Source organism: Columba livia, chromosome 2, assembly GCF_036013475.1.
Source record: "Columba livia isolate bColLiv1 breed racing homer chromosome 2, bColLiv1.pat.W.v2, whole genome shotgun sequence".
In the NCBI taxonomy this organism is placed as follows: domain Eukaryota; kingdom Metazoa; phylum Chordata; class Aves; order Columbiformes; family Columbidae; genus Columba; species Columba livia.
In genome coordinates, this window is record NC_088603.1 from 3,154,206 (window position 1) to 3,176,447 (window position 22,242).

At 44.7% G+C, this 22,242-nt stretch overlaps 1 protein-coding gene across 2 annotated transcripts in view; it reads left to right on the forward strand.

Moving 5' to 3' along the window:
- Positions 1-22,242, forward strand: part of WNT3A (Wnt family member 3A) — a 97,727-nt gene that overhangs the window by 50,617 nt on the left and 24,868 nt on the right. For both annotated transcript variants that reach the window (XM_005512111.2, XM_065050229.1), the window contains exon 2: positions 494-735. In XM_005512111.2, coding sequence (XP_005512168.1) covers positions 494-735 — 242 coding nt within the window. The remainder of the gene's footprint in view (positions 1-493; positions 736-22,242) is intronic.

The following is a 22,242-nucleotide window of genomic DNA, read 5'->3' on the forward strand; positions in this document are numbered from 1 at the left end:
CAAATACTTGGACTATGGTTTAGTCTACTGTTGGTGTTACTACTTTATGTAGCTCTGAAAGTGCTTTTGACTCTCTAATTCCTGGGATTCATCAGCTGCTGAAACTTCCTATAAAACCTACCTTTTCTCTTACAAGTGTGCTTGGTTTTCAAAGAAAGAAATGTGGGTTTGACCCTCTGGTTGCAAAGCAAACTAGCTGTATGAGCTGAGACTCTTTGGGAAGAAGCAGCACAATGATGGATTAAGGTTTTGAGAGGATGAAGAAATGAGAAGATATTAAAGGCAGAGTTGCTTGCCTTGTTGGGCCAGTAGGGAACTCAGGAGAGTTGATGTTGTTTTGGGGAGGGATGACTGTGGAGAGGATGTTTTCTGGAGAGGGGAATGCAGAGGAACCGAAGATGTTGATTTTCTGTCCCCATTCTTGTGAACCAAGTACAAAGGTGAAAGCCAGACTGACAGCATCTCTTTTTTCCTTGTGTTTCTTTTCTCCCAGGTCCTTGGCAATTGGTCACCAGTATTCCTCCCTGGGGACTCAGCCCATCCTCTGCGGGAGCATCCCAGGACTCGTACCCAAGCAGCTACGCTTCTGTCGGAACTATGTGGAGATCATGCCCAGTGTGGCAGAAGGGGTAAAGATTGGGATCCAAGAATGCCAACACCAGTTTCGAGGGAGGAGGTGGAACTGCACAACCGTCAATGACAGCTTAGCCATTTTTGGGCCTGTGCTAGATAAAGGTGAGTGCAGTGCTATGGGTTTGGTGACAGCAGCATCCATGGTGGAGCGGCAGCAGAGATCTTGAGAAATCTACTGTGAACTCATTTGCTTGTGATAAAGTGTCATGTAGAATGGGCTGCTGGAGACAGGACTTTGTCTTGATAAAGGAGACGTGTGACAAAGGTATGGAAAGTTTTGTTGACCCAGGACCTCATCCAAGTAGTTTCAGCTTGACTCAGAGGGCCTTTTGTAGAGAAAAGAGGATTATTAAGCTTTCTCATGGGGATAGCTAGTAAGTTTGTGCCGCCCCAACGCAAGGAAGGTAGTTATCCACCATCTCCATTGTACAAACAACATCCAGTCAGAGGTAACAACTATTTCAACCCCAAAGCTCTACTGAGAGGGTACAGGTGATGCATAGAACCAAGAAGTGCCACATTTCAGTGTTAGAGAGTGGGGTCATCTCTGACCCTGCTTGGACCGGGAGGTTAGACTAGAGACCTCGCAGGGCCCATCCCACGAATTATTCTATGGTCCTATGCCCCTTGCAAGGAACACAAAGGATTATTGTGTTTTCAGTGGTCAAGCTGGATGTCTGGCTCCTTTTCTGAGCCCATGGCATTTCATGCCGCATTTTCAGCTCTCTCAATAATTGCAGAGGTGAATTGATGGGCTGTTGGCTGGACTTATCAGATACTATCAGTTTTGATACCACAATAGGACAAAATGAAGATCAAAGGTCTGAGGAAATCACCATCAATTAATGGTTCTGCTTTCATTTGTTATGAATGTGGCAAATTCAGACAGGATGCTAATTCAGGCAACTAATTCTAACACTGCACTCATTGATATAAGTGGGGGCTTTTAGAAATGTTTTCCCCTAAGTTGTTGAATGCAGTGGGATTTAAGCATTTGGCGTAGTCTGAGTATTTGGTCTTTTTCCCTCTAAATTAGCCTGAGCCTATTTTAGCCCATAAGAACTGTTTTATTCTTCTTTGCCATCACAGTATGCCTTTTAAAGTCCAGCCTGCTCTTGCTGGTCTCAGTAAATCTGAGTCAAGCTCTGCCTTTCGCTTTAGCACCAAGGGGTTCATCCAAGGGGCAGACTTGCTTTGCATTTGAATCCTGCCCAGGTGGTGAGTTCAGGTGCCCTGTCCAGATCTGTGGAAGAACATGTCTGCTTTCTCTTAGGACAGCAGAAAAGGCTTGGATATCCTCTTTCTTTTTCTCTTTCTTTCTTTCTTTCGTTCTTTCGTTCTTTCGTTCTTTCGTTCTTTCGTTCTTTCTTTCGTTCTTTCGTTCTTTCTTTCTTTCTTTCTTTCTTTCTTTCTTTCTTTCTTTCTGTCTTTCTTTCTTTCTGTCTTTCTGTCTTTCTGTCTTTCTTTCTGTCTTTCTTTCTGTCTTTCTTTCTTTCTTTCTTTCTTTCTTTCTTTCTTTCTTTCTTTCTTTCTTTCTTTCTGTCTTTCCCTTCCTTCCTTCCTTCCTTCCTTCCTTCCTTCCTTCCTTCCTTCCTTCCTTCCTTCCTTCCTTCCTTCCTTCCTTCCCTCCTTCCCTCCTTCCTTCCTTCATTCCCTCCTTCCTTCCCTCCTTCCTTCCCTCCTTCCCTCCTTCCCTCCTTCCTTCCTTCCTTCCTTCCTTCCTTCCTTCCTTCCTTCCTTCCTTCCCTCCTTCCTTCCCTCCTTCCTTCCCTCCTTCCTTCCCTCCTTCCCTCCTTCCTTCCCTCCTTCCCTCCTTCCTTCCTTCCTTCCTTCCTTCCTTCCTTCCTTTTTTTAGTTTCACAGAAGGAAAACAGTTGCAGGTTCCTGACAGTCTGAGAGTTGGAATGACTTTGCCTGGAATAGTGGGATAGCATCATTTGAGCTTGTAGGAGGAGATTAGGGAGCACCTGGGATAGTTTCAGGGAATGTCCTGACCCAACATATGTAGGTGATCTATACTCACCTTGAGGCTCATGCTCCCAGTGCTTGCCATCTGGAGACAGGGGTGTTTTTGTTACTCAGAGGAGACTTGGGCATTACTTCTTGGATGAATTTTGAAAAATGCAGCAGCCAAGGGAGAGCAAAGCCTTGATTTGCATCATGGTGGGGCCTCCACCAGCCAGAATCCAGAAGGAGAACAGGTGGTTTCAGCTGATGGGGTTACTCCATTAGAGCTGGGGAGCCAAGACACCATATTCATGCTGGTGTCACTATTCAGGCTTAGTGGTGAGAGATCATCCCAAAATAATTACATTTGTAAGATCTACAGCGTGGTGCACTTAAACCCATATCAAAGTATCATACCACAATATTCTGTATGCAATTAAAACACCCATTCTGGGTACGTCACTCTAGGGTGACTATAGCAGTTGAACTAGGCCAGCACAGCCAAGCTGAATATTTTTCTCACAGACACAAGCTCAACATGACTTGCCCAAGATCATTCACTGAGCACAGGCAGTAAGTGAACCAGATGACCCAATACCTTGGCCTCATCACAAGGCTGGATGTCCGCAAGGAGACATCGAATCACAGAATAGTTTGGGTTGAAGGGACCTTCAAAGCTCATCCAGTGCCACCTCTGCCATGAGCAAGGACATCTTCACCAGCTCAAGTTGCTCAGAGCCCCGTCTAGCCTGGCCTGGGATGTCTCCAGGGATGGGGCATCCACCACCAATCTGGGAAACCTGGGTCAGCGTTTTACAACAGATGCTCTCAGATTAGAAGTTCCAAATTTCCTATAGCAATTACACCCTGTACAGGAGGAAAACGATCCTCACCTCGCTGACCGAAGGAGCCCCATTCCCAATGCCCCCAAAACTCTCTTATCTCACAACATTCTCTACACGAAGGGTCTGTCCCTGCTTGAGACTGCAGGATTTCAGTAGCTGGGCTCAGGGAGGGAAAGAAGGCTGGGACTATTTCATAACTGAAGAATGTTGTTCCTTGAGGGAGAATCAAACCACCCTTCAGTTTTGCTTCACCTACAGCAGGAGGGGGGGAGAAAAAAAAACAGCTCAGTCACATTCTTGTGCGGCAGATCCCCCAGGGTAGGAACATATTTGAGTTCTTACCCAGAAAGAGAGATGGAAAAAAGGAGAGAAAGCAAGCAAGCAAGCAAGCAAAACTTTGCAGCTTGAATTTTAAGTTACTTCAAGATCTAACTGCAGCTTCTCATCTGAGTCGATAAGAACCCCATCCTCCTTCCGCACAAACCGGAATAGTCACTAAAGCAACTCCCTTTTGCCTTACAAGACTATCTGAAATTCTTTCACTGAAAAGGACTGATTTTATGCCTTCAGGAAATACTTTCTAGGCCCAAATCTCACCGAGGCTGCCTCAGTGTCTGGGCTGCCTTTGCTGCTCTGCTATCTCATTACTAATTCAGGGCCAGGCTTGAGCTGTGATTCAGCAGTGCCAAACTGTCACCAGACTTTGGTCCCATTAAGAGCCATATTCTGATATCTCATCTAAAACCAGACACTTTTTTTCCCCATCAGCCTGTTTACGGAAAGATATCCCACATGTTTTAGTAACAACTATATTTATGGTTTTGGTTCTGGTTTTTTGGGGTTTTTGTTTGTTTTTGTTTTTTACATTTCCATAACCAGACCTAATGTATCACATATTAAACAGTGATTATATTCATGAGCCCAGCTACAAGGGAATGGTGATGTTCAGGGGAACCATATCTGCTGCTGTTTGGGGTCAACCCTTGACAGGATTGACCCTATGTCCCTCTAGCTCTTCATAAGTCCCCATCCCATCCAGCTATTCAATTACTCAGTTTTGCCTGTTCTTGGCTGTGGAATAAATGTTTCTTATTCGAAAGAAACAGAGTCCCCTTCCTCGCTGTGTTGTATTACCTGCATGGGGAATGATTCAGGCATTAACAGGAGGTGAAATTTCTACGGGGATGTTGGAAGAGGGTTTGCCTCCTCCTTTGTGTCTTGGGAGTGTATAAGCATATGTGCAGCTCCATGGAGAAACATTCAGATAGATGCCACTGTTGGGTCTGTCTTGCTAAGGGCTGGGAAACAGGTGGCTCAGGTACCCTAAACTATTGGGAGTGCGAAGAACAGGATACATATATAGGAAAATAATTGAGCCTGATCTTTTTGCCCCTATCTAAACCTACTTAATTGTCTACCAGTCATATATTAGAGACTACAGTTAATGTAATTTCTCAGAGGTTCAAATCTCAGTTACTGGACAGAGGACAGAACATGTCACTTGAACTTTTCTAAGGCAGTAACTTCTAGAGGAAAAAATTTCTTCTCACTTGTTTCATTGGGACTGATATGGTCACTTCAACTGTATTGTGTGAAGCAGTGGAGCAGAACATGGCCATAGCTACAAGACCTTAAGCGATCGCCTTAGTCACAGCTCATGACCAGCCACTTACCTTAGAGGTTTGACAGTTTTTAAGGCACTTGCCACATCTTTCAGTTTTCCAAGGACAAGGAAAGACTTATGAGTTGCCTTTAAAAATATGCAGGATAAAACTTTGGAGGATGTTGTAGAGGGACATACCATCACTAGCAACAGAAAATGAACTCTCCAACCTAATGGGCATTTTCCATCTCAAGTGCTATTTACTGGAAACTGTGTCCTTCACCCTGTTTTTAACATTTATGGACTGAAGACACTGTTCATGTTTTAAGTTGTAGGGCATTTTCTAGTCTCTCAACACCACGCGAGCTCTCTTTGAAACTCTTCTGGGCAGAAATATGAACTGACCTCAACAGAAGCAATACAATACAAGCTTATCATAGCCCTTTCTCTTTAAAGGACCTCAGCACATAATTAAGTCAAAATAAAAGTTTCCTCCCTCTCCTCCCCCCCCATTCAATAAAAGTAAATTACCTCAAACTATTTAAGCCCCCAGTTCGTTTAAATTTTAAAAGGGAGCCCTTGTCTATCTATTTCTTTCACTCACTCCTACCTCCTTCTGCTAAAGACTGGCTGGGGCTTTAAACCTGCCAGCTGGACTGAGAAATGGTTAATAGTTATTGTGGAGGAGCAGCTTTTAATGAACTATTGAAGAATGATACATTGATGGAGTAATGGGAGTTTAAGTCGCTCTGTAATGAAACAGGTTCTCAGCGCGGACCCATTGTGGTGTAAATACGGCACGTCTCTCCCACTGTTTGGTCAGGACTAAATAGCAGAGGCCAGAGGGGGGTCAGCTTATGGGGTCTCCGCTTTAGTTAATCAATCTGATTGGATTAGGGTCACTGCGATCCCTAATAATGTCAAAGGTGATGCCAAACTGGATTAAATGCTTTGTTGGAGAGGGCTCAGATTCTTTCAGCTTTCGCCGATGGGGCTTGTTTATTAGAGTTTAACACTCGTGCGACCTTGGGAAGCCACCACCATCCCTTTTTGTATGTCGGGGAGTTTGCGAGGGGGTGTGAACGAGCCAGGGCGGGTGCGCAAGCGTCCCGTTGCTTTGTCGAGTGTCTGCGCCCGTCGGATGTGTCCTCTGAGGACATATATCAAATTGCCCACTGGACAAATGAGAGCCTAATGGGTGATGCAGAGGCTGGGAGGCATAAGTTCATTCCGGAAACAATTGTTGGTCGTCAGCCCTGCTAGAAGGCAAATGACAAGAGCCACAAAAGGTGCATAGTGACCACTGTTCGTGTCCCCCTGGGTTAACCCTGTTCCTGTCCAGCAAAGGGATGTTCATTTTGATACAGCTCCTGTTTGTGCAGTTACCAGGATGAGCATGGAATGAAATAGGGAGTATTGAAAACCACTTGATTGCTTCATTATTAAACTGGGTAGATGTCTTGGTTTCCAGAACTTCTAGTTCTAATCAAGGTGGATGGGATGGGATGGGATGGGATGGGATGGGATGGGATGGGATGGGATGGGATGGGATGGGATGGGATGGGACAGGATGGGATGGGATGGGACAGGATGGGATGCGATGCGATGTGATGCAATGCGATGGGGCGATATATATCTCCCTGTCATATTATCCAGGGAGACCATGAATTGCTATTATCTTCACTCCTGATGTTCCTGTAGACGACACAGTATTATAGACAGAGTAGAATGTCCCTCAGAAAATTATGCCAAATAATCCCTTTGAAGGGCACTTGTCAATGGAAAGGGACAGCAATAATAGTGTGTTACTAGTAGAGAGATATGAGGTCTCTGGATCTCAAATGCTTTCATCTTTCCCACAGTAGAGAACACACTGCACGTTTACAGCCTGCCAGGTCTGTTAGATTATCCAAACAGACTTCTGGCATGATGCAGATGGTAGAATTTCCCCTAAAGTCTTCTGGAATTAAACCAAAATCTGAATTTGGCTATGGCATCTCTTCCCAAAAGACATCTTGCCTTGACACCAGTAGTTAGACAACCTATCTATGTCTCCTTTCACCAACCTCTTCATTTCTAATGGAACACCACTCTGCTGTTGAAAACTGACCACTATATTTTCCTTTTCTAGGTTCAGAATAACTCTTATAGAACAAAGCATCTTCTCTGTACTCTCACTTCATAAAAAGTTAAAATCGAGGCCTGCAGAAGAGCAGTAGCTCAGCAAAAGTTTGGGTCCATTATGTCAGGCAGCGAGACAGGTCAAGGGAGTTCCATTTGATGCTGGGGTCCTCTGGGAGATGATTCGTCTGCTGTATTCTAGACAGTTAGTATTAAATTATTCACACCCTGAAGTTTCTACATCTCTCCATCAATCACTGAGGGAATCCAGGGAGACCGGCTCTTGATGAGAAGACTCCCGCTCCCTGGGACCACATGAAGGGCAGCTCAGGCATTTGTCTAGCTCATGAGAGATGTGCGATTCAAGTCACATCCAGTTTCATACGGGGTGCTGGGCACTGTTACCTTAGCAGCTAGGCTTGTTTTGGACTAGGCCTATTTTGCAGCTATGTTTATTTTGGAGTCTAGACATTTTAGGAATAAACTCCATGTCTTGTCTGTCTCAAGAAAGCCAAAATGTAGCTGTGTTCATGGGCTGACTCTTTTGTCTCTGTTGCTACTGTGGATGAGAAACGTCATCTTGTGTCTAGCAAAATCCATGTGAGTTTTTTTTTCTCTGGGTTTAGCAAGAGTGGAACAAGACTTTTAAATTCAGTTATAATACCTCGGAGACACAAGTCTTCTCCCTATTTTTTTTCTTACTGTGTCGTAACAATACTGCTCCCTAGGCTCCCTGATAGGCCTGATCTCATCTACCAAAGTTAGATGTCGAAGTCTGAGCTAGTCACCCCAGGCTCCCTTTGCAGTCAGTGGAGAGTAATCGGCATCTCCAGAGAGCAATTCATCTGACCTATCTTAGACACCTATCTCAGGATAACATGAATCATACCAAGATGTTTATTTCTCTTCATTGACTATAGAGGGAGCCTAGGGCTACAGGCTCAAACTTCCATGTCCACTTTTCAGAGGCCCATTTTGGGGGCAAATATACCCACCCCTCATCTTTCTTCTGTTAGAAACCTGTCCTGAAATCCAGCTTCTGTTAGAGAGACCATTTAACTGAAGCAAAAACATGGCACTGAAAAGGATCTCCTGGACCACTGAATCCAGGCAGTCCCTTGTTATTTCAGGCATAATACCATCTCATAATGTCTTACATGATTTAAAATTAAGATGATTAGCAGACCTCGTCATATTTTTCCTGATGGCATTCTGGCATCTCAGTTGTTTCTGTGCCAAATGCTTCCCCCCCCTCTTTTCCTTGCTCTAGATCAGACTTCTCCACTTCTGCAATAAAGTAAGGCATGAGCAGAAAGCCACAAGATACTGATCCATCCAGGAGGTTAGTTACATGTAGGAGGTACTCTCTGCTCTCTCATGAAACTCTTCCCAAGAGGATCTGATTTCCAACCACACCCCGTCTACCTCTCCGCTAATGGCAATTTGGGCAGCTGCCCTGGTATCAACAACGGAGATCTACAAACTCTACCCTGTAACTATGGGGAAGGAAACTGGAAGGATCAGGATTGAAAATGTGAGTATGCAAGCTCCGCTCAGCCATCAAGATGCATAAATACTGTAGGCCAGAGATTTGCCGGTGCTGCTGGGAAGAAGACTGGCAGATCCTGGCTCAAGACAGAAGCATCGGTTGTGTTTAGTGTCAGTGTGAACTGATCTCAGAGCCAGTGATGAGACATAAGTGCCTGTACATCGCTGCGCTGCCTGAGTCCACATTCCAGCCCACAGGTACAGAACAGCCCATATTCACTGTCACAGCATTTCTGAGCTGTTTTTTGTGTAGGTAATTCAGTCCCGGCAGCAGCATCAGAGAGGAAATGCAGTTTGGGGAGATCTAGATGAGCTGTAGACACATCTCTGGTTTGTAGCCCATATCAGTACTGGGAGATCAGCAGCATTCACGGGGCCTTGGCAAGAGCAAAATTGTGATGGCAGCAAACAGAGATGCTGAGGAAACTTGCTGAGGTGTTAGTCCTTTAGCTTTGGGAACAGGACACCAGTGAGGTGGTAGAGGAGCTCCTTCTCTTACTTGTGGGGCTGCTGGTAGGGCCAGGTCACAGTCATAGAATCATAGAAATATAGAATCATTTGGGTTGAAAGAGATCCTCAAGTTCATTGAGCCCAGCCACTAACCCCACACTGGCACAAACCCACGTCCCTGAGAATCTCATCTATGTGTCTTTTAAACCCCTCCAGTGATGATGACTCCACCACTGCCCTAGGCAGCCTGTTCCAATGTCTGACAACCCTTTTTGGGAAAAAATTTTTCCCAATATCCAATCTAAACCTCCCCTGGTGCAACTTGAGGCCATTTCCTCTTGTCCTACCCCTTGCTACTTGGGAAAGTAGGGGTCCGTTCATCTTCTTGTCACTTCAGAGATGTTCAAGGGCAAACACTGGGCAGTCCTCTGGTACAGTGGGATAGCAGTCGCAAGATTATGGTTAGCATCACATCTGGCTGCATTTGCCTCTCCATCCTCCATGCAGCCAGGTGAGTTAACTGGAGGCTGCACATGGCCTGAGTTTGGTGGTCTTAAGTGTGACCTAGGCTTTTTTAGCAAGAGACCCTGATCTCATCACCTCTCCACCTCAAAAAGTGATCCCAGGATAAAGATCTGACTCTTGTGCATCTGTACGGTTCTCTGGAAATGACACAGCCCATGTAAACAGCTGTAAGCAGCCAACACTCAGACAAAGGCTGCAAACCCGGGAGAGCAGCGATGGTGAAAAGGAAATGGCAGCAATGCCAGGAGCTGATCCTGTTTGCTTTCTATGCTCCCTCTCCTCCCTCCCACTGCACCAACTCTCATCTGTCAGCCCTGACATGGAGATTTTTTTTTTCTGTTTTGTTTTTTTTTTCTGGCGACTAAAACATTAGACGGGGGATCAGGGAGGGAAGAAGGAACAAGACAGCCTGTGGCTACAAAACCGGTGGTGTCTCTCTCCCGGTGGCGGGAGGCACTGGAAACTTCTGCCTCGGGCAGCATGCACAATGCGACGGGTTGGCAGGGAGTGGGGCTGAGCAGAGTTATAGATTTATTTCCTTCCCCCTCTCCCCTCCCTTTCCTCCCATTTCCCTGCTGGGTACATTGCATTCCCCAACTGGGCTCAGGCTGGTTGCAACAAGGAGCTCCCTCTGCCGCATCCCAGAGTGCCAAGTCCAAGCGTGGGAGCTAGTCCTAGACAAAAGGCAACAGTAGAGGGAGCTGATTAGCATCCCTTTGTCCCAGGAGAATCCCAGCCCCAAATGGGCCCTCGGCGCACAATGGGGTGGCACAAACACACACACACGCATGGACGGGAGCCAGGGAGGGAAATGGGGATGGCAGAGACTTGGTCGCCTTCATCTGGGGGGGGAAGGAGGACACGGTGGGTTTCACCCTTTAGCACCACTTTTGGATGTCTCTGGAGATGAGGTGCACCGTCCTTAGGTCCGCAAGGGTGACTTTTGCTGGTTGAGGTGGTAGATGTATCTGCCCATGCTCCTATGAATCAAACAGCCAAAACAAGCAAAGTCGTCTGACAAAGAGAGATCCAAGCCCGTGAATGTGGCTTTTCTTCCCTGTGAGATGTGTTATGAGCTGGCAGTGCTGAATAGATGCTGGGATTTTAAGGCCAGAAGGGGCTGTGGGATCATCTGGTTGGATTCCTGTATAAAAAGCAGAGAATTTCCTCCCATCTCTCCTCCCTGAGCAGATACGTCAGGGCAGCAAGGGCAAAAACAGGGCACATAAAGATGCCCTTCATGCCTTCTTTTGTGCAGAGGGGTTGGACTAGATGACCTTTGAAGGTCCCTTCCAACCCAAACTATTCTGTGATTCTGTGTGCTTGCATGGGAGGGGAATGGGGCTGTCTCCTGCAGAGAAGATGGGGCAGACAGCCAAGGCATGTTTTGGCAGGAGATAGTTCCCTGTGAAGGTCTGCTGTAGGAGAAAGCGTGCGCCCCGACGGATCAATCTCTCTCATTCCTTGCTCCCTCATCTTTCAGGAAGCATGTCCTTCGAAGGAAGGACTCATCATGCGAGAAGATCCATGGGATTAACAAGGAGGTAGAGGTCGGCTGTCAGGAAGAGGGAAGTGTTCAAAAGGATTGTTAACACTCTTTGGATTTGTGTTGCTCATGTGAGCAGTGTGGTTACGGCAGTGATTAAGGCACAGCTGACTTAAGACTGAGCACTGAGGACAAAGCAGGAGTAAAGGGAAAGCAGGATTTTGGGAGGCTCTGAATTCTTGGGGTGTGCAAAGTCACAGGATTAGAGAGTTTCATGGGAGTCAGAACCCAGCTGTCATAGGTAGGGCCTTCCACCACTCAAGGGTAAGCAGAGGTGCTGTGCAGAAGCGTCATTTTTTGGAAAAAACATCATGAGATGGGTGAAGCTGAGGTATCTGAGGACTGTGTGAAGTAGACCCCAAGACACTAAGCCAGGAAGCGCATGGTGTGTTGTCTCCTGCTCACCTTCAACATGCTCTCATGGGTCACCGAGATGGTTCCAGAAAGTGTTGCCTACAGCAGATGGGCCCATGAAAGAAGGTTATGTCACAGTATAGATATGCTTTAAGGAAGGACTTGAAGGAAACTGCAGTGGTTTTGTTTTGCTTTGGGAAGGATTTTTTAGGAAGTAGAAGACGTCATGGTGAACCTCAGGGAGGGACTGGAGCTAAAACCTGACAGCAAAGCACAGACAGATCCTGGGAAACACAGAGCTCGGCTTAAGGTGGAACTCAAGACTGGGTGCAGGTCATGGGCGGAGGAATGGAGAGTGTCTTTCGCTTTTCATTTCAGCTTGACTTATCTCACCCTTCCTAGAGAAGAAAACCAGTTTACAAAGCATACGTGTTATTTGGCTCGTTTCCCCAGACCCAACCTGGATCAGTGATGGGTAGCAAGGCAGAAAAGAAAGATTCTGGTTCTGGTTCTGGTTCTGGCTGTGCTTTTGGCTGTGGTGGAGACAGTGGAGCACGTCCTCCTTCCTCTACATTTCCGCTTATGACGGAGTGCACCACAGCAACAACTGGATACTTCAAAGAGAGCGATACCAAAGTAGGTCATATGTAGGGCCCTGCAGCTCTTGCAACATAATTTAGGTAGTTTTATTGGCCTACTTAGGTCTGTTGCTCTCAGTTTTGATCGACGTGACAGTAATGCTTCAAGAAGCGCTTCCTGTTAGGCTTCATTGACTAAGCATCTGGCACCATCTCCTCTCCATTATTTCCAGGTGCTAAATCACATTAAATGATAGCTAATAATTATGGTTTATCCTTTCCTAATCATGCTACTTTCCCAGGGAAGCTGTTGCCACAGGGATGTTGTGGGAGTGTGAATGGGTGGGGAGGGCACAAGGAGATATTTCTGTTCACCCGGAGCCATAAAAAAGTTGGAGACCCCTTAGGCTAGGCACACAGGATCCAGCCTAGGAGATATTATATCTCGTCAAGTGTATTTATTTATTTTCTGGGCCACTTTTCCATCCAAAAAGGCAGCTGCATCAAAATGGAGATGTTTTACAGAACCTTATCAATTTCAAAGCAAAAATGAACAGCTTTTGATTTCTTGTTTTGTTTTTCATTTCAGATAGTTTAATTTGAGTTCTTGAAAAGAAGACATTTTACTTATTTTTACTTTGAATGAGATCTTTTGTCAAAATAGAAAGACATGAAACCATCAAAAAAGCACACTGCTGTACCTTGATATTTTTGTAGACTATTGTAGTGTTTTGATATTATTGAAGCTGAATGATTTTATCTTCTCAAGCAAAAAATATCCAAAATTTTTCCATCTGATTTTTAACTCTTAAATATAAAATAAAACAGAATTTCCCATAATACAGTAATTTGATTTTTTGACCCTCCTTACTGGCCTTAGACATGACATACTTGCCAAACTCCTTCATTCCCAAATCCAGATTAACTGAGAAGAAAGTATTAGTAAGGCTCTCCTAAGGACCCCTCTAAATTCATAAAGCAGCCTTACAGCTCTATAAAATGAGAGCTGCAACAAGACAAGCCCCAAATCCACAACTCATTCTGCCCTGTTATAAACAGGGTCCTGTCATGAAGATGCTCCAGCAGGAAATTGCACAGGCCCTTCCTAGAGAAGAAACAAAAGGTGGAAAATGTATTTTAGTGCTGTTGGTTTTGGTGGAGAAAGATGCTTCGGTTCATACAACAATTTCAGTCTGCTTTCCTAACTGCATTTTGTATATAGATTCCTTGGCAGATGAATGTGAAGATATAGATGTATTTTCAGAGGGGTAGATGGGAGCTCTGTGAAGCACGGCCAGTCTGTGTTAGATGATCAGCCTGTGCCCAGCACAGCAGCACTCTGGTGAGATTTGTGATTCAAGTATTTTCTGTGCCCAGCACCTACAATGAGGAATCTTCTCTGTATTTAGCTCGCCTTGGCACAGTGTCTTCTCAACCAGAAGTTAACATGAGCATCACTTGCACCTGAACACATCAGAAATAACTTAGTGAGCTTCTGAAGGCAAGACACTATCAAATAATAGCTTTTGTAAAGTTCTGTTCATGGCTTTATTAATTATTATCCTGGTCCAAACGCATCTCCACATCATGTCACCGATCCCTGTGGACCAGGAAAGAGTTGAAGAACATACAAATGTCTTATCATAAAATACTTCCTTTAAGCAAGACAGCGGATTCTTGCCTTCTTGTTTTGGATTTCAAGAGACCAGATGGACACTGAAGCTTTTGAACTTCTCAGACAGCAGAAAAGCACCGTCTTGGTTTCCAGTTCCATGTTGCCAATGTTTGTCCTAAGGTTTCAGGAGCTATACCAAATAATCAATTATCAATATGCAAGAATAATCAAGCGTAAGAGTTAAAAACTCTCCCTAGAACCTACTCATTTGAACCAAAGCAGATCACTAACCTTCAGAATACTCTTGTTCCATCAGTCATTAATACTTTTGTTCATTATTCTTGTTAAAGCTATTGTGACTTCTCTGAAATCTTTAAATCAACCTGACTTATGTCAGTGTCTTCTCAAAAAAGAAGAGCAAAAGAAAAGCAAAAAATGTGTTTCTTTTGTGGACTTGGTTAGTTTTTGTTTGGTTGTTTTTTTAAGGAACCCAAACATATTTCCATGTTTAACCTGACGTTTCAGGTAGATACTTTAGAAATGGATGATACTCTGCTCAAACAGCCATTACAACTCTGGCACAAGCCTCATACACTGGTGCTGGCTACAAAATTATAGTTGATCAAAATCTGCAGAGTTGGAAAGATGCAATTTAAAAATATATGTATCAGCATTATAGCTCCACTGGAAAAGAGGCTGTAATCACCTGTGTTGCAACTCAGTGAGGTCATTGCATCAAGCACTCTGACCTGTTAACTACACATATTAGCCTATTTTATGGGGCTGACCACTAAAGGGGTTGACCACTAAAGTGGTTGACCAAAAGCTGAGAGTATATTAGGCTTTTTCTAGCTAGGGCTGGGTATTCTGCCATTTGAGAGGCTTGGAGCAGACTGTTAGTTTGTTAATCCAGGGTTACATCTTCTTTTGTGAGGTTTGTGTCTCTTGATGTTTTAAGACTTTCCTTTGGTTCCATCAACCCTGCCAGAAGAAGAATGGTGTTCTTAATTCTTACTGGGCAACTGAGCCAATTAGCCTGTTTTAAGATGACAGTAGAGCTAAGCTTGGTACTGATTTGGATCAGACAGCTTGGGGTGAATCTGAGTGTGAGATCATGGATCTTCTTTACTTTATGACCCACATGTGATGTACATCAGAAAGTCTGGTGTAGAGGTGTACCAGGACTACCTCAGAGGATGATGTTGGCTTCTCTGGAGCTGGCCTGGGCAAGCAAGCCACATCCAAGAGTAATACAGCCCAGTGATATTTGGCTTCTAGCCCCCACGTAGCATAGCCCTCCTGCTAACCAACCACATACCATAGCCAGGGCAAAGAGCCATATGCAAAACTTTGGAGAGTCACATGTGATTCAGGAGCTGCTGGAGAGATGTTCCTGCAATAGCAGCTCTAACTTCAGCTTCTCACTGAATACCCAAGCCTGCCTTGAACTTAAGATACTCAGCTGAACTAATACACAAGCTTACTTGCCTTGAAAATGGTTCTCACCTGACTTAGTAAAAGGACTAGATGAAGTGGTAACAGTGGTTAATGGTTGGACGTGATTTTGAGGGTCTTTTCCAACCAAAAACAATTCTGTGATTCTGTGTGTCTTCCTTGTATAGGGCTTACCACCTGGGAGCTCTTCATTTCTGTGTTTGATCCCTAAGCAGCTCTGTGAGACTATGAGAATCTGCAGATTATGGGCATTTTGCTTCTTAAGTTAAATGTATTTACTCAACAGGACTTCAAGCTTCGGAGGTCAGGATGTTGAACTTAGAATTAAAATAAGGGCAAACACATGCCCTAAAATTTGAAGAATCTCTGCAGATCCTCAGCAAAATCTCTCCCCTCTAAATGATACCATATCTCCAGGGTGAAGTGGAAACTCAGCTCTGTTTTGCTCAGTTCTGCTCTCGGTTCCTGAATTCCCTACAGGTTTGCACCAATCCCCCAAATTTAGCACCAAAGTTGATGGTGACACCCATATCACACGTGCTTATCCAGACTGGAAGACAAAACATGCAGATTAGAAGAAAAGCATGCCAAAATCTTCACCATAGACAAGAAGCATAGCAAAAAAATGCACATATTCAAGAAAACCAAGAGGATGGTGGGACCTGGGAGTGATTTATGGGCAGGAGTTAACATTTCTTACCAGTGTTGTTATCACTCCACTGCAGGGTTGGGCAGTGTATGGGTGACCCAGCTTCAGCAGCTCCAACTGGCTGACCATCTTCCACACCAGGAGGTCCAGCAGTGTCCACAACACCTGGGCCCCATCACTGGTCACCAGTGACATACTCAGGGTGGGAGCCATGACTGAGTTTCTGATGAGTAATGCCCAGCTCAAGAGCGATAGTATGGTCTCCAGGAATAAGCCAGGAACCAAACCTGATTTCCTATAGTCTACTGACAGCTTTCCACCCTCCCCAGCTCATATCCATTGTCAGCACACGCAAAGGCTCCACAGCAAAGGCTCCACATCCCATTGCCAGTTGCTTAATCCATTCCTTTCCGCCCCACTGTCAAGACAATAATACTCCACTGAGGGGACCCACCCACCAGGAAATCCCCCTTTAACACCCAGCAAAAGAGCAGCCAGATTTATTTCTACCACTGTTGTGGAAAACTAAATGAGGACTCATCTGCTCTAATCCCCTCTTAAGATTTCAAGATGAGGCCTGTGTTGCGTATTAGCATATCTAACAGCTCCTACTTGTGCACTGCAAGGCTGCTGCTCCATGGAGGTGAATCACATACTAACACATACTTCAGGTACCCTACTATCTCCTTGCGAAGACATAAATGACTGAGCCTTTGCAACAACCTCATAAAAATGCCTGCAATTGAGACTTGGGTTAAACGAGCTTGGAGGTCTTCCTGAAGAATGGATCTCATGACTCAGCCACAGCCTTCGGCTAGAGAGTTTGGGGACCTCTCCTTACATATAACACATAGAATTTCCATTGGCCTCGTTTTTGACGCAGCACTTGTGACTTCTTTGATGAATGTAGTAAATATGCTCTCCAGTTTGAGGACAATTCTGAGATTTCTGCCCTGGTTTCTGAGACTTTTTGCACTGGGGTGGCAGTGAGGCATTTCAAGACTTTCACAAATTTCTATAAACCTTGAAAAGGTCTCAAAACCCTGTAGGCAGACGTCAGCCATGGAACAGCTGAAGTTTTGGCATGAAGATGTCCATCTGGACTGAGGATGACTGAACATTTTGATCATTGCTGCTCTTGAAGCTTTGCTGTTTCATGCTGAAAGTCTTGAGTTTGTTAGGGAGCACAAGTTTTCATGACTTTCGGTTGACAATATGAGGCTAGGAAGGAGGAGGGAGACCAAGGGCCACCATCAGCACTGACTGGTGTGGCACCTTGTTCTGAGTCACACAAGAATTCTGTCTCCTCACTGTTATACTGCCTGGTGTGCACTGCATGTTAACACATCCAGCCTTGTTGTGGGGAATTGTCCTGGGCAGACTTTTGAACTGAACCACTATTACACAGTTACCTGAAATTACTGGAAACCAGACCTTCTGACCAAGGTTGTGAATCAGGTCAGGATGATGTTAAACTGAAGACTGGGTGGTTTGATCTCAGCCTTTTCCCAAGATCAAGTTGGTCCTCTTAGGATAAACAAATTAAGATGATTGCTGTGGTTTTTTGGGCCATTGTTTCCACCTAACTCCTTCATTTTGGTAGTCCTTGCCTATTTGGAAGCGGCAAACACTAATATATCCGCTAAGCTCCTGAATGACGTTGTCCACTAAAGAGACTTGTTGGGCCATGTAATATGCAAGCCCAAGAGTTTTTTCTCCTCCCAGCTAACTTGGGAGAAGCATCTATTTGGAGGGATGCATCTTCAGGCCCATAACCGTCAGAAACTTTGTTGTGCCAGCACAAATCCCAATTTCCCTTTTGCTGGCAAGTCTGGAACTGCACTGAAGATGTGAGCCATTTACATGATTAAAGGTTGCAGGACCAAGCTGATTAGAAAGATTTAGCAAATTCTCCAATCAGAGCACTAGCACAGATCCACTAGGTAAGGAGCTGGCTCTGCATACATAGTTGGCTTCTCCTCAGAGTAACTTCCACCGGTTTCCACTGAGAGCTGGAAGTTCTCAGCTTCTCTTGGGATTGATCTCTACACCTGCAGAGCAAATGCCTGTAAATATTGTTGTGGTTTTGGTGGCTTTTTCTTTATAATATCAAAACCTGCTGCTTTGATTAGAGATGGGAGTGGGGGGGAATCTGACAGTGTTTTCTGGCATTTAATCCCTAATTGGAATACTCCCTTTGGGTATTTAAAAAAAAAAATAAATAAACTGGCCCAGATATTTTTTTATGAATAACACTTTAATTAAATTTTTACATATTAAATGTACATCAGTCGAAATAGTTAGACAAATAGCACGAGTGTTAGTCATGTATAAGCAAAGGGATGAATCAGTCGAAGACTGCGTATGTTACAACAGCCTCTCCCTCTGCGGGCACATGTGAGATGCTGAAAGGCAAGGAAAATTAACATGAGAGATGGAAGCGAGTGAGAAGAGGGAGGGTAGGAAAAAAAATGCCAGGAGAAAGGCAAGGTACCCAGTGGGATTAATAAGGTAAGGACTCCCTCGCTTACGCAGGCTTAAGTCATGGAGTCAAGGGAGTTGAGCTCTATTCCCAGCTCTGCCACTGTACAACTTCAGAGCATCACTTCGTTTTTCTCTCCTCTTTGTGCTTCCTCCTCCTCCTTTGGTTTGCCAAGGTTAATTTGACAAGTTCTCCTCTATGTCCAGCTCAATCACAGCCGGGGGGGACTGGGGTTAGACTTTAGGAAGAGCGGTCTAACGGTGAGGGTAGTGAAGCATGAGGACAGATTGCCTGGGGAAGGGGTGGGAGCTCCGACCTGGGAGGTTTTTGAGAACAGGTTAGGCAAACATCTGTCAGGGATAGTTTAGGCAGAGTGGATCCTGCCTTTAGGCAGAAAGGTGCAAGGTCCAAGTCTGATATCTACGATTTTAAGGTTTCCTGGAGCAGGGCCTGAGCCTGCCAGGGCATCTAGATATCAGTTTCATGAAAAATAATAAGTGACGTGTCTCATTAGAAAAAGTAAGCTTTTCGTAGGAAAAAATTATCCTATACCAAGATGTACCCCTAATGATGCTGACTTAACTTTTCTGCCATTTACACTGAATTATAAAAAGATTGTTTTGATTTACACCAGGCCCAGAGAAGAATCAAGCCCAAAACATACTTTTTACTTCACCCGATTTATTCAGCAACTAATTTTCAAAGACATTTCCTAAGGGTTCTTGCTTGTTCTTTTTTTTTTTCTTTAAATTTTTCTGCACTTCACATCTCATCTACCCCCACTCGTTACACAGGGCAACAGCAGTGCTGCTTACATTTAACAGCAAGAGAGGAATCTTCAGCAGCTCCCATCCCAAGAGGGTGCAGGATGCATGGCTTTGATTTTTGTTGCTGTAAGATAGTCAGGGATGAAAGCGATGTGCACTGTCAGTATAACCCTTAAGGTACTGGCTTCCTCCAGCAGTTTGGCAAATGCCTTCCACTCCCACTAAAGTCACCGAAGATGTTGTAGGCAGAACAGGTCATCACCCTTCCTTACCCTCCCCAAGTTAATATGCTGGATAAGGAGACATGAGTTGTTCCCACCAACTCCGGGGTGCACACACCCGTAGCTGTGGGGTGTGGATGCTCTTTAACAACCTGTAGCAGAACTACAGGATCATTTAGGATGCAAAATCAGGAATAACATCGCGTCCACTTGTCAAATACGAGGGCAGGGCTGACACAAGGGCAAGCAGGCATTTGGTGAATTAAAAGCAGCAAGAATGAGAAGTATAAGCTGGAATTGCAAGTTTTCTTGCAATCAGAGTGGAGAGGCTCTGGAAAAGCTTCACAGTGTGAAAGAGGCAAAAATACCATAATGAAGCAAAGCCTGAGGAAGAGAATGCTTCATCAAAGCAAATGTTATCATTTGGCTTAAAACGGGTTAACACAGGCAAACCCAGAGACAGAGATCGAAGCTGGATCTAAACCCCCAGCACCTGCCTCTTCTTCCCACTTGCTCACAGCCCCCATATGTCTTCAGAGAGACTCCAATTCCCATCTGGTGGTTATTCATATTCTGGTTGTGGGTCTCTTTACTTGCCTGGGAGGGCAAAATCCATGTGCAGTTCAGGCTGCAAGAGATCGTCTCCATCAGAGAGAGCATCCCTGCACACTTCCACCAGCTCTTGCCATGAGGGCTGATGAGTGTGTGACACGGGGCTGGATGAGAAAGCTGCATCTCTCTAATTAGGTAGGTGGGTGTTTTTCAAGCTTAAGAAACCTGGAGAAAATAAGGTAAGCATAAGGAATTGGCTTATCTTATGAATACAAATGATGGCAGGTTGATAAAGTTCTCTGGAGGTGTTTAGTGTCCTTTATTCTACAGCAATTTTTTTGTTTTGGTGGGTTTTTTGAGGTCAAGTAGCTCTCTCATGCTGCAAAATCTGTGCTAATTCTGATTATGGGAGGGATCATGTAGCAGAGTCTTGACAACATCTCTACACAATTTTGAAACTGTTTGTGGGTCACTGATTAAAAAATGAGTGTGGCTCAGTGAGGAACAGAAATCACGTTGTCTGAGAGCTTCCTGGTGGGCATCAGAAAACTCTAACCATTCTTCTAACCCAGGCTGGATGCTCCAGCTGAAAACAGCTCAGTCCTTGAGCTGGTTCCTTGTCCCTGCAGTAAGAGCATGTGGCATTTGCCCACATCACAGGATGATGTGATAATACTGGCCCAGGCTGGCCAGAGAGGTGGTGGATGAACTATCCCTGGAGACATCCCAGGCCAGGCTGGACGGGGCTCTGAGCAACCTGAGCTGGTGAAGATGTCCTTGCTCATGGCAGGGGTGGTGCTGGGTGAGATTTGAAGGTCCCTTCAACCCCAGCCATTCAATGATTCCATGAGAGCTGCATGTCACTCACTTTGCCAGTGTGGGCACAGGCACATGGGTGGACAGTTGTCCATGACACAAAGCCCATTCACATTGGTGGGGGCAAAGTAGATGCTGTTTGTGTGCGAGAGACCTTCACTGTTTTAAATCACAAGTAGATACAAGTTATGGCTATTTTATTGTTGATATTATTATTATTTAATGTCTGTCTAACATTTGATAGTGAAGCTGACAGAACACTTCCATTTATGTCATTTCTGTGGTCTTATATTCACCAACAACCCAAGTTCTTTGTCTTATTCTGAGTGTCACAGATTATCAGGTGGTCTCCTAGCCAAGTATTTACCTTGCATGTTTTTTTAACTTCCCAAATCAAACTGATGTCATTTTCAGACCATCAAGATGACAGACTAGCTCTTCATGGTAGCTAAAATGAACCAGTGTTAGGACATAGGTGCAGCAGATAGTCAGGTCAACTTTGAAAGCATTGTAATGCAGATTCTTTTCTTCAATTTTTCAGTACTAGGATGTATTTTCCCGTGTCTGGGGCCAACAACAGGCTGACCACCAGTTGACAGACTTATAATAGCCATACAGCCAATGCAAAATGCTGTATGGAGGGATATATTCATTTTTTTCACTTTTTTTCTGTTGTGATTCTTCTGATTGATTCTTTCTAGGACTAAAAGTTTAAAGGAATGCCTCTTAGAACATGGCTGTTGGTCACTAGAGTCCCCGCAAAGGCTTGGACATAAAAGATCTATGCATGACAAAGTTTGATGTCTGCAGAAGGCCAGCAGATGTTTTTATGGAGTTTATAGCTATTTCTTACAGAAAAGGGTGGTGTATCTCAGTTCTTGAGGTTACTTAGAAGATGTGCCCCTTGCTGTAGTGTCCTCACATGCACTTCCTCTGTGACAGACAAGTACAGAACGGAATACAACTTTAAACAAGTGTTTACTATATTTAGCTCCTTTTTCCACTTGCAAATCATACAAGAACTCCAGATACAATCATAATATCTGTCATCCAAAGCTTATCTGCTGACTTCTAATTGCTTGTAAATCATCCAGTCTGTGTCCGGGCCTTTGCAGCTTTCTTATTCCTCCCTGTCTAAATAAATCTGCAATCCCCATTGCTTTAGCAGCTAGCTGCGTCCTCAAGTGCTTGGGATTAGAAAGCAGGAAAATAGTGATTGCTCTCAATTTTCACAGGTGGGCACTTGGGGTAGAGGCAAAGCAGATGAGCTGTTGGAAAGTCATGTTGTTTAGGACTGAACCCCTTCTCCATCAGGAACCATCAACCCAGCGTCCAAACCACGCTTCCTCTCACAAGATATTTATAAAATGTGGCTTCTGTGCTTTGGGAGATGCATAAAACTTTTCTGCCTCCCCAACTGGGTGAAACTGAATCCAATGGGAAAGAAATAAAGGAAGTTTGCCAAAGCCTGCTGCATGGGGCTGAGCTATTCCCTGCTGTTCCCCCAGCACCCAAAAAATCTCCTCCCTTCTCCA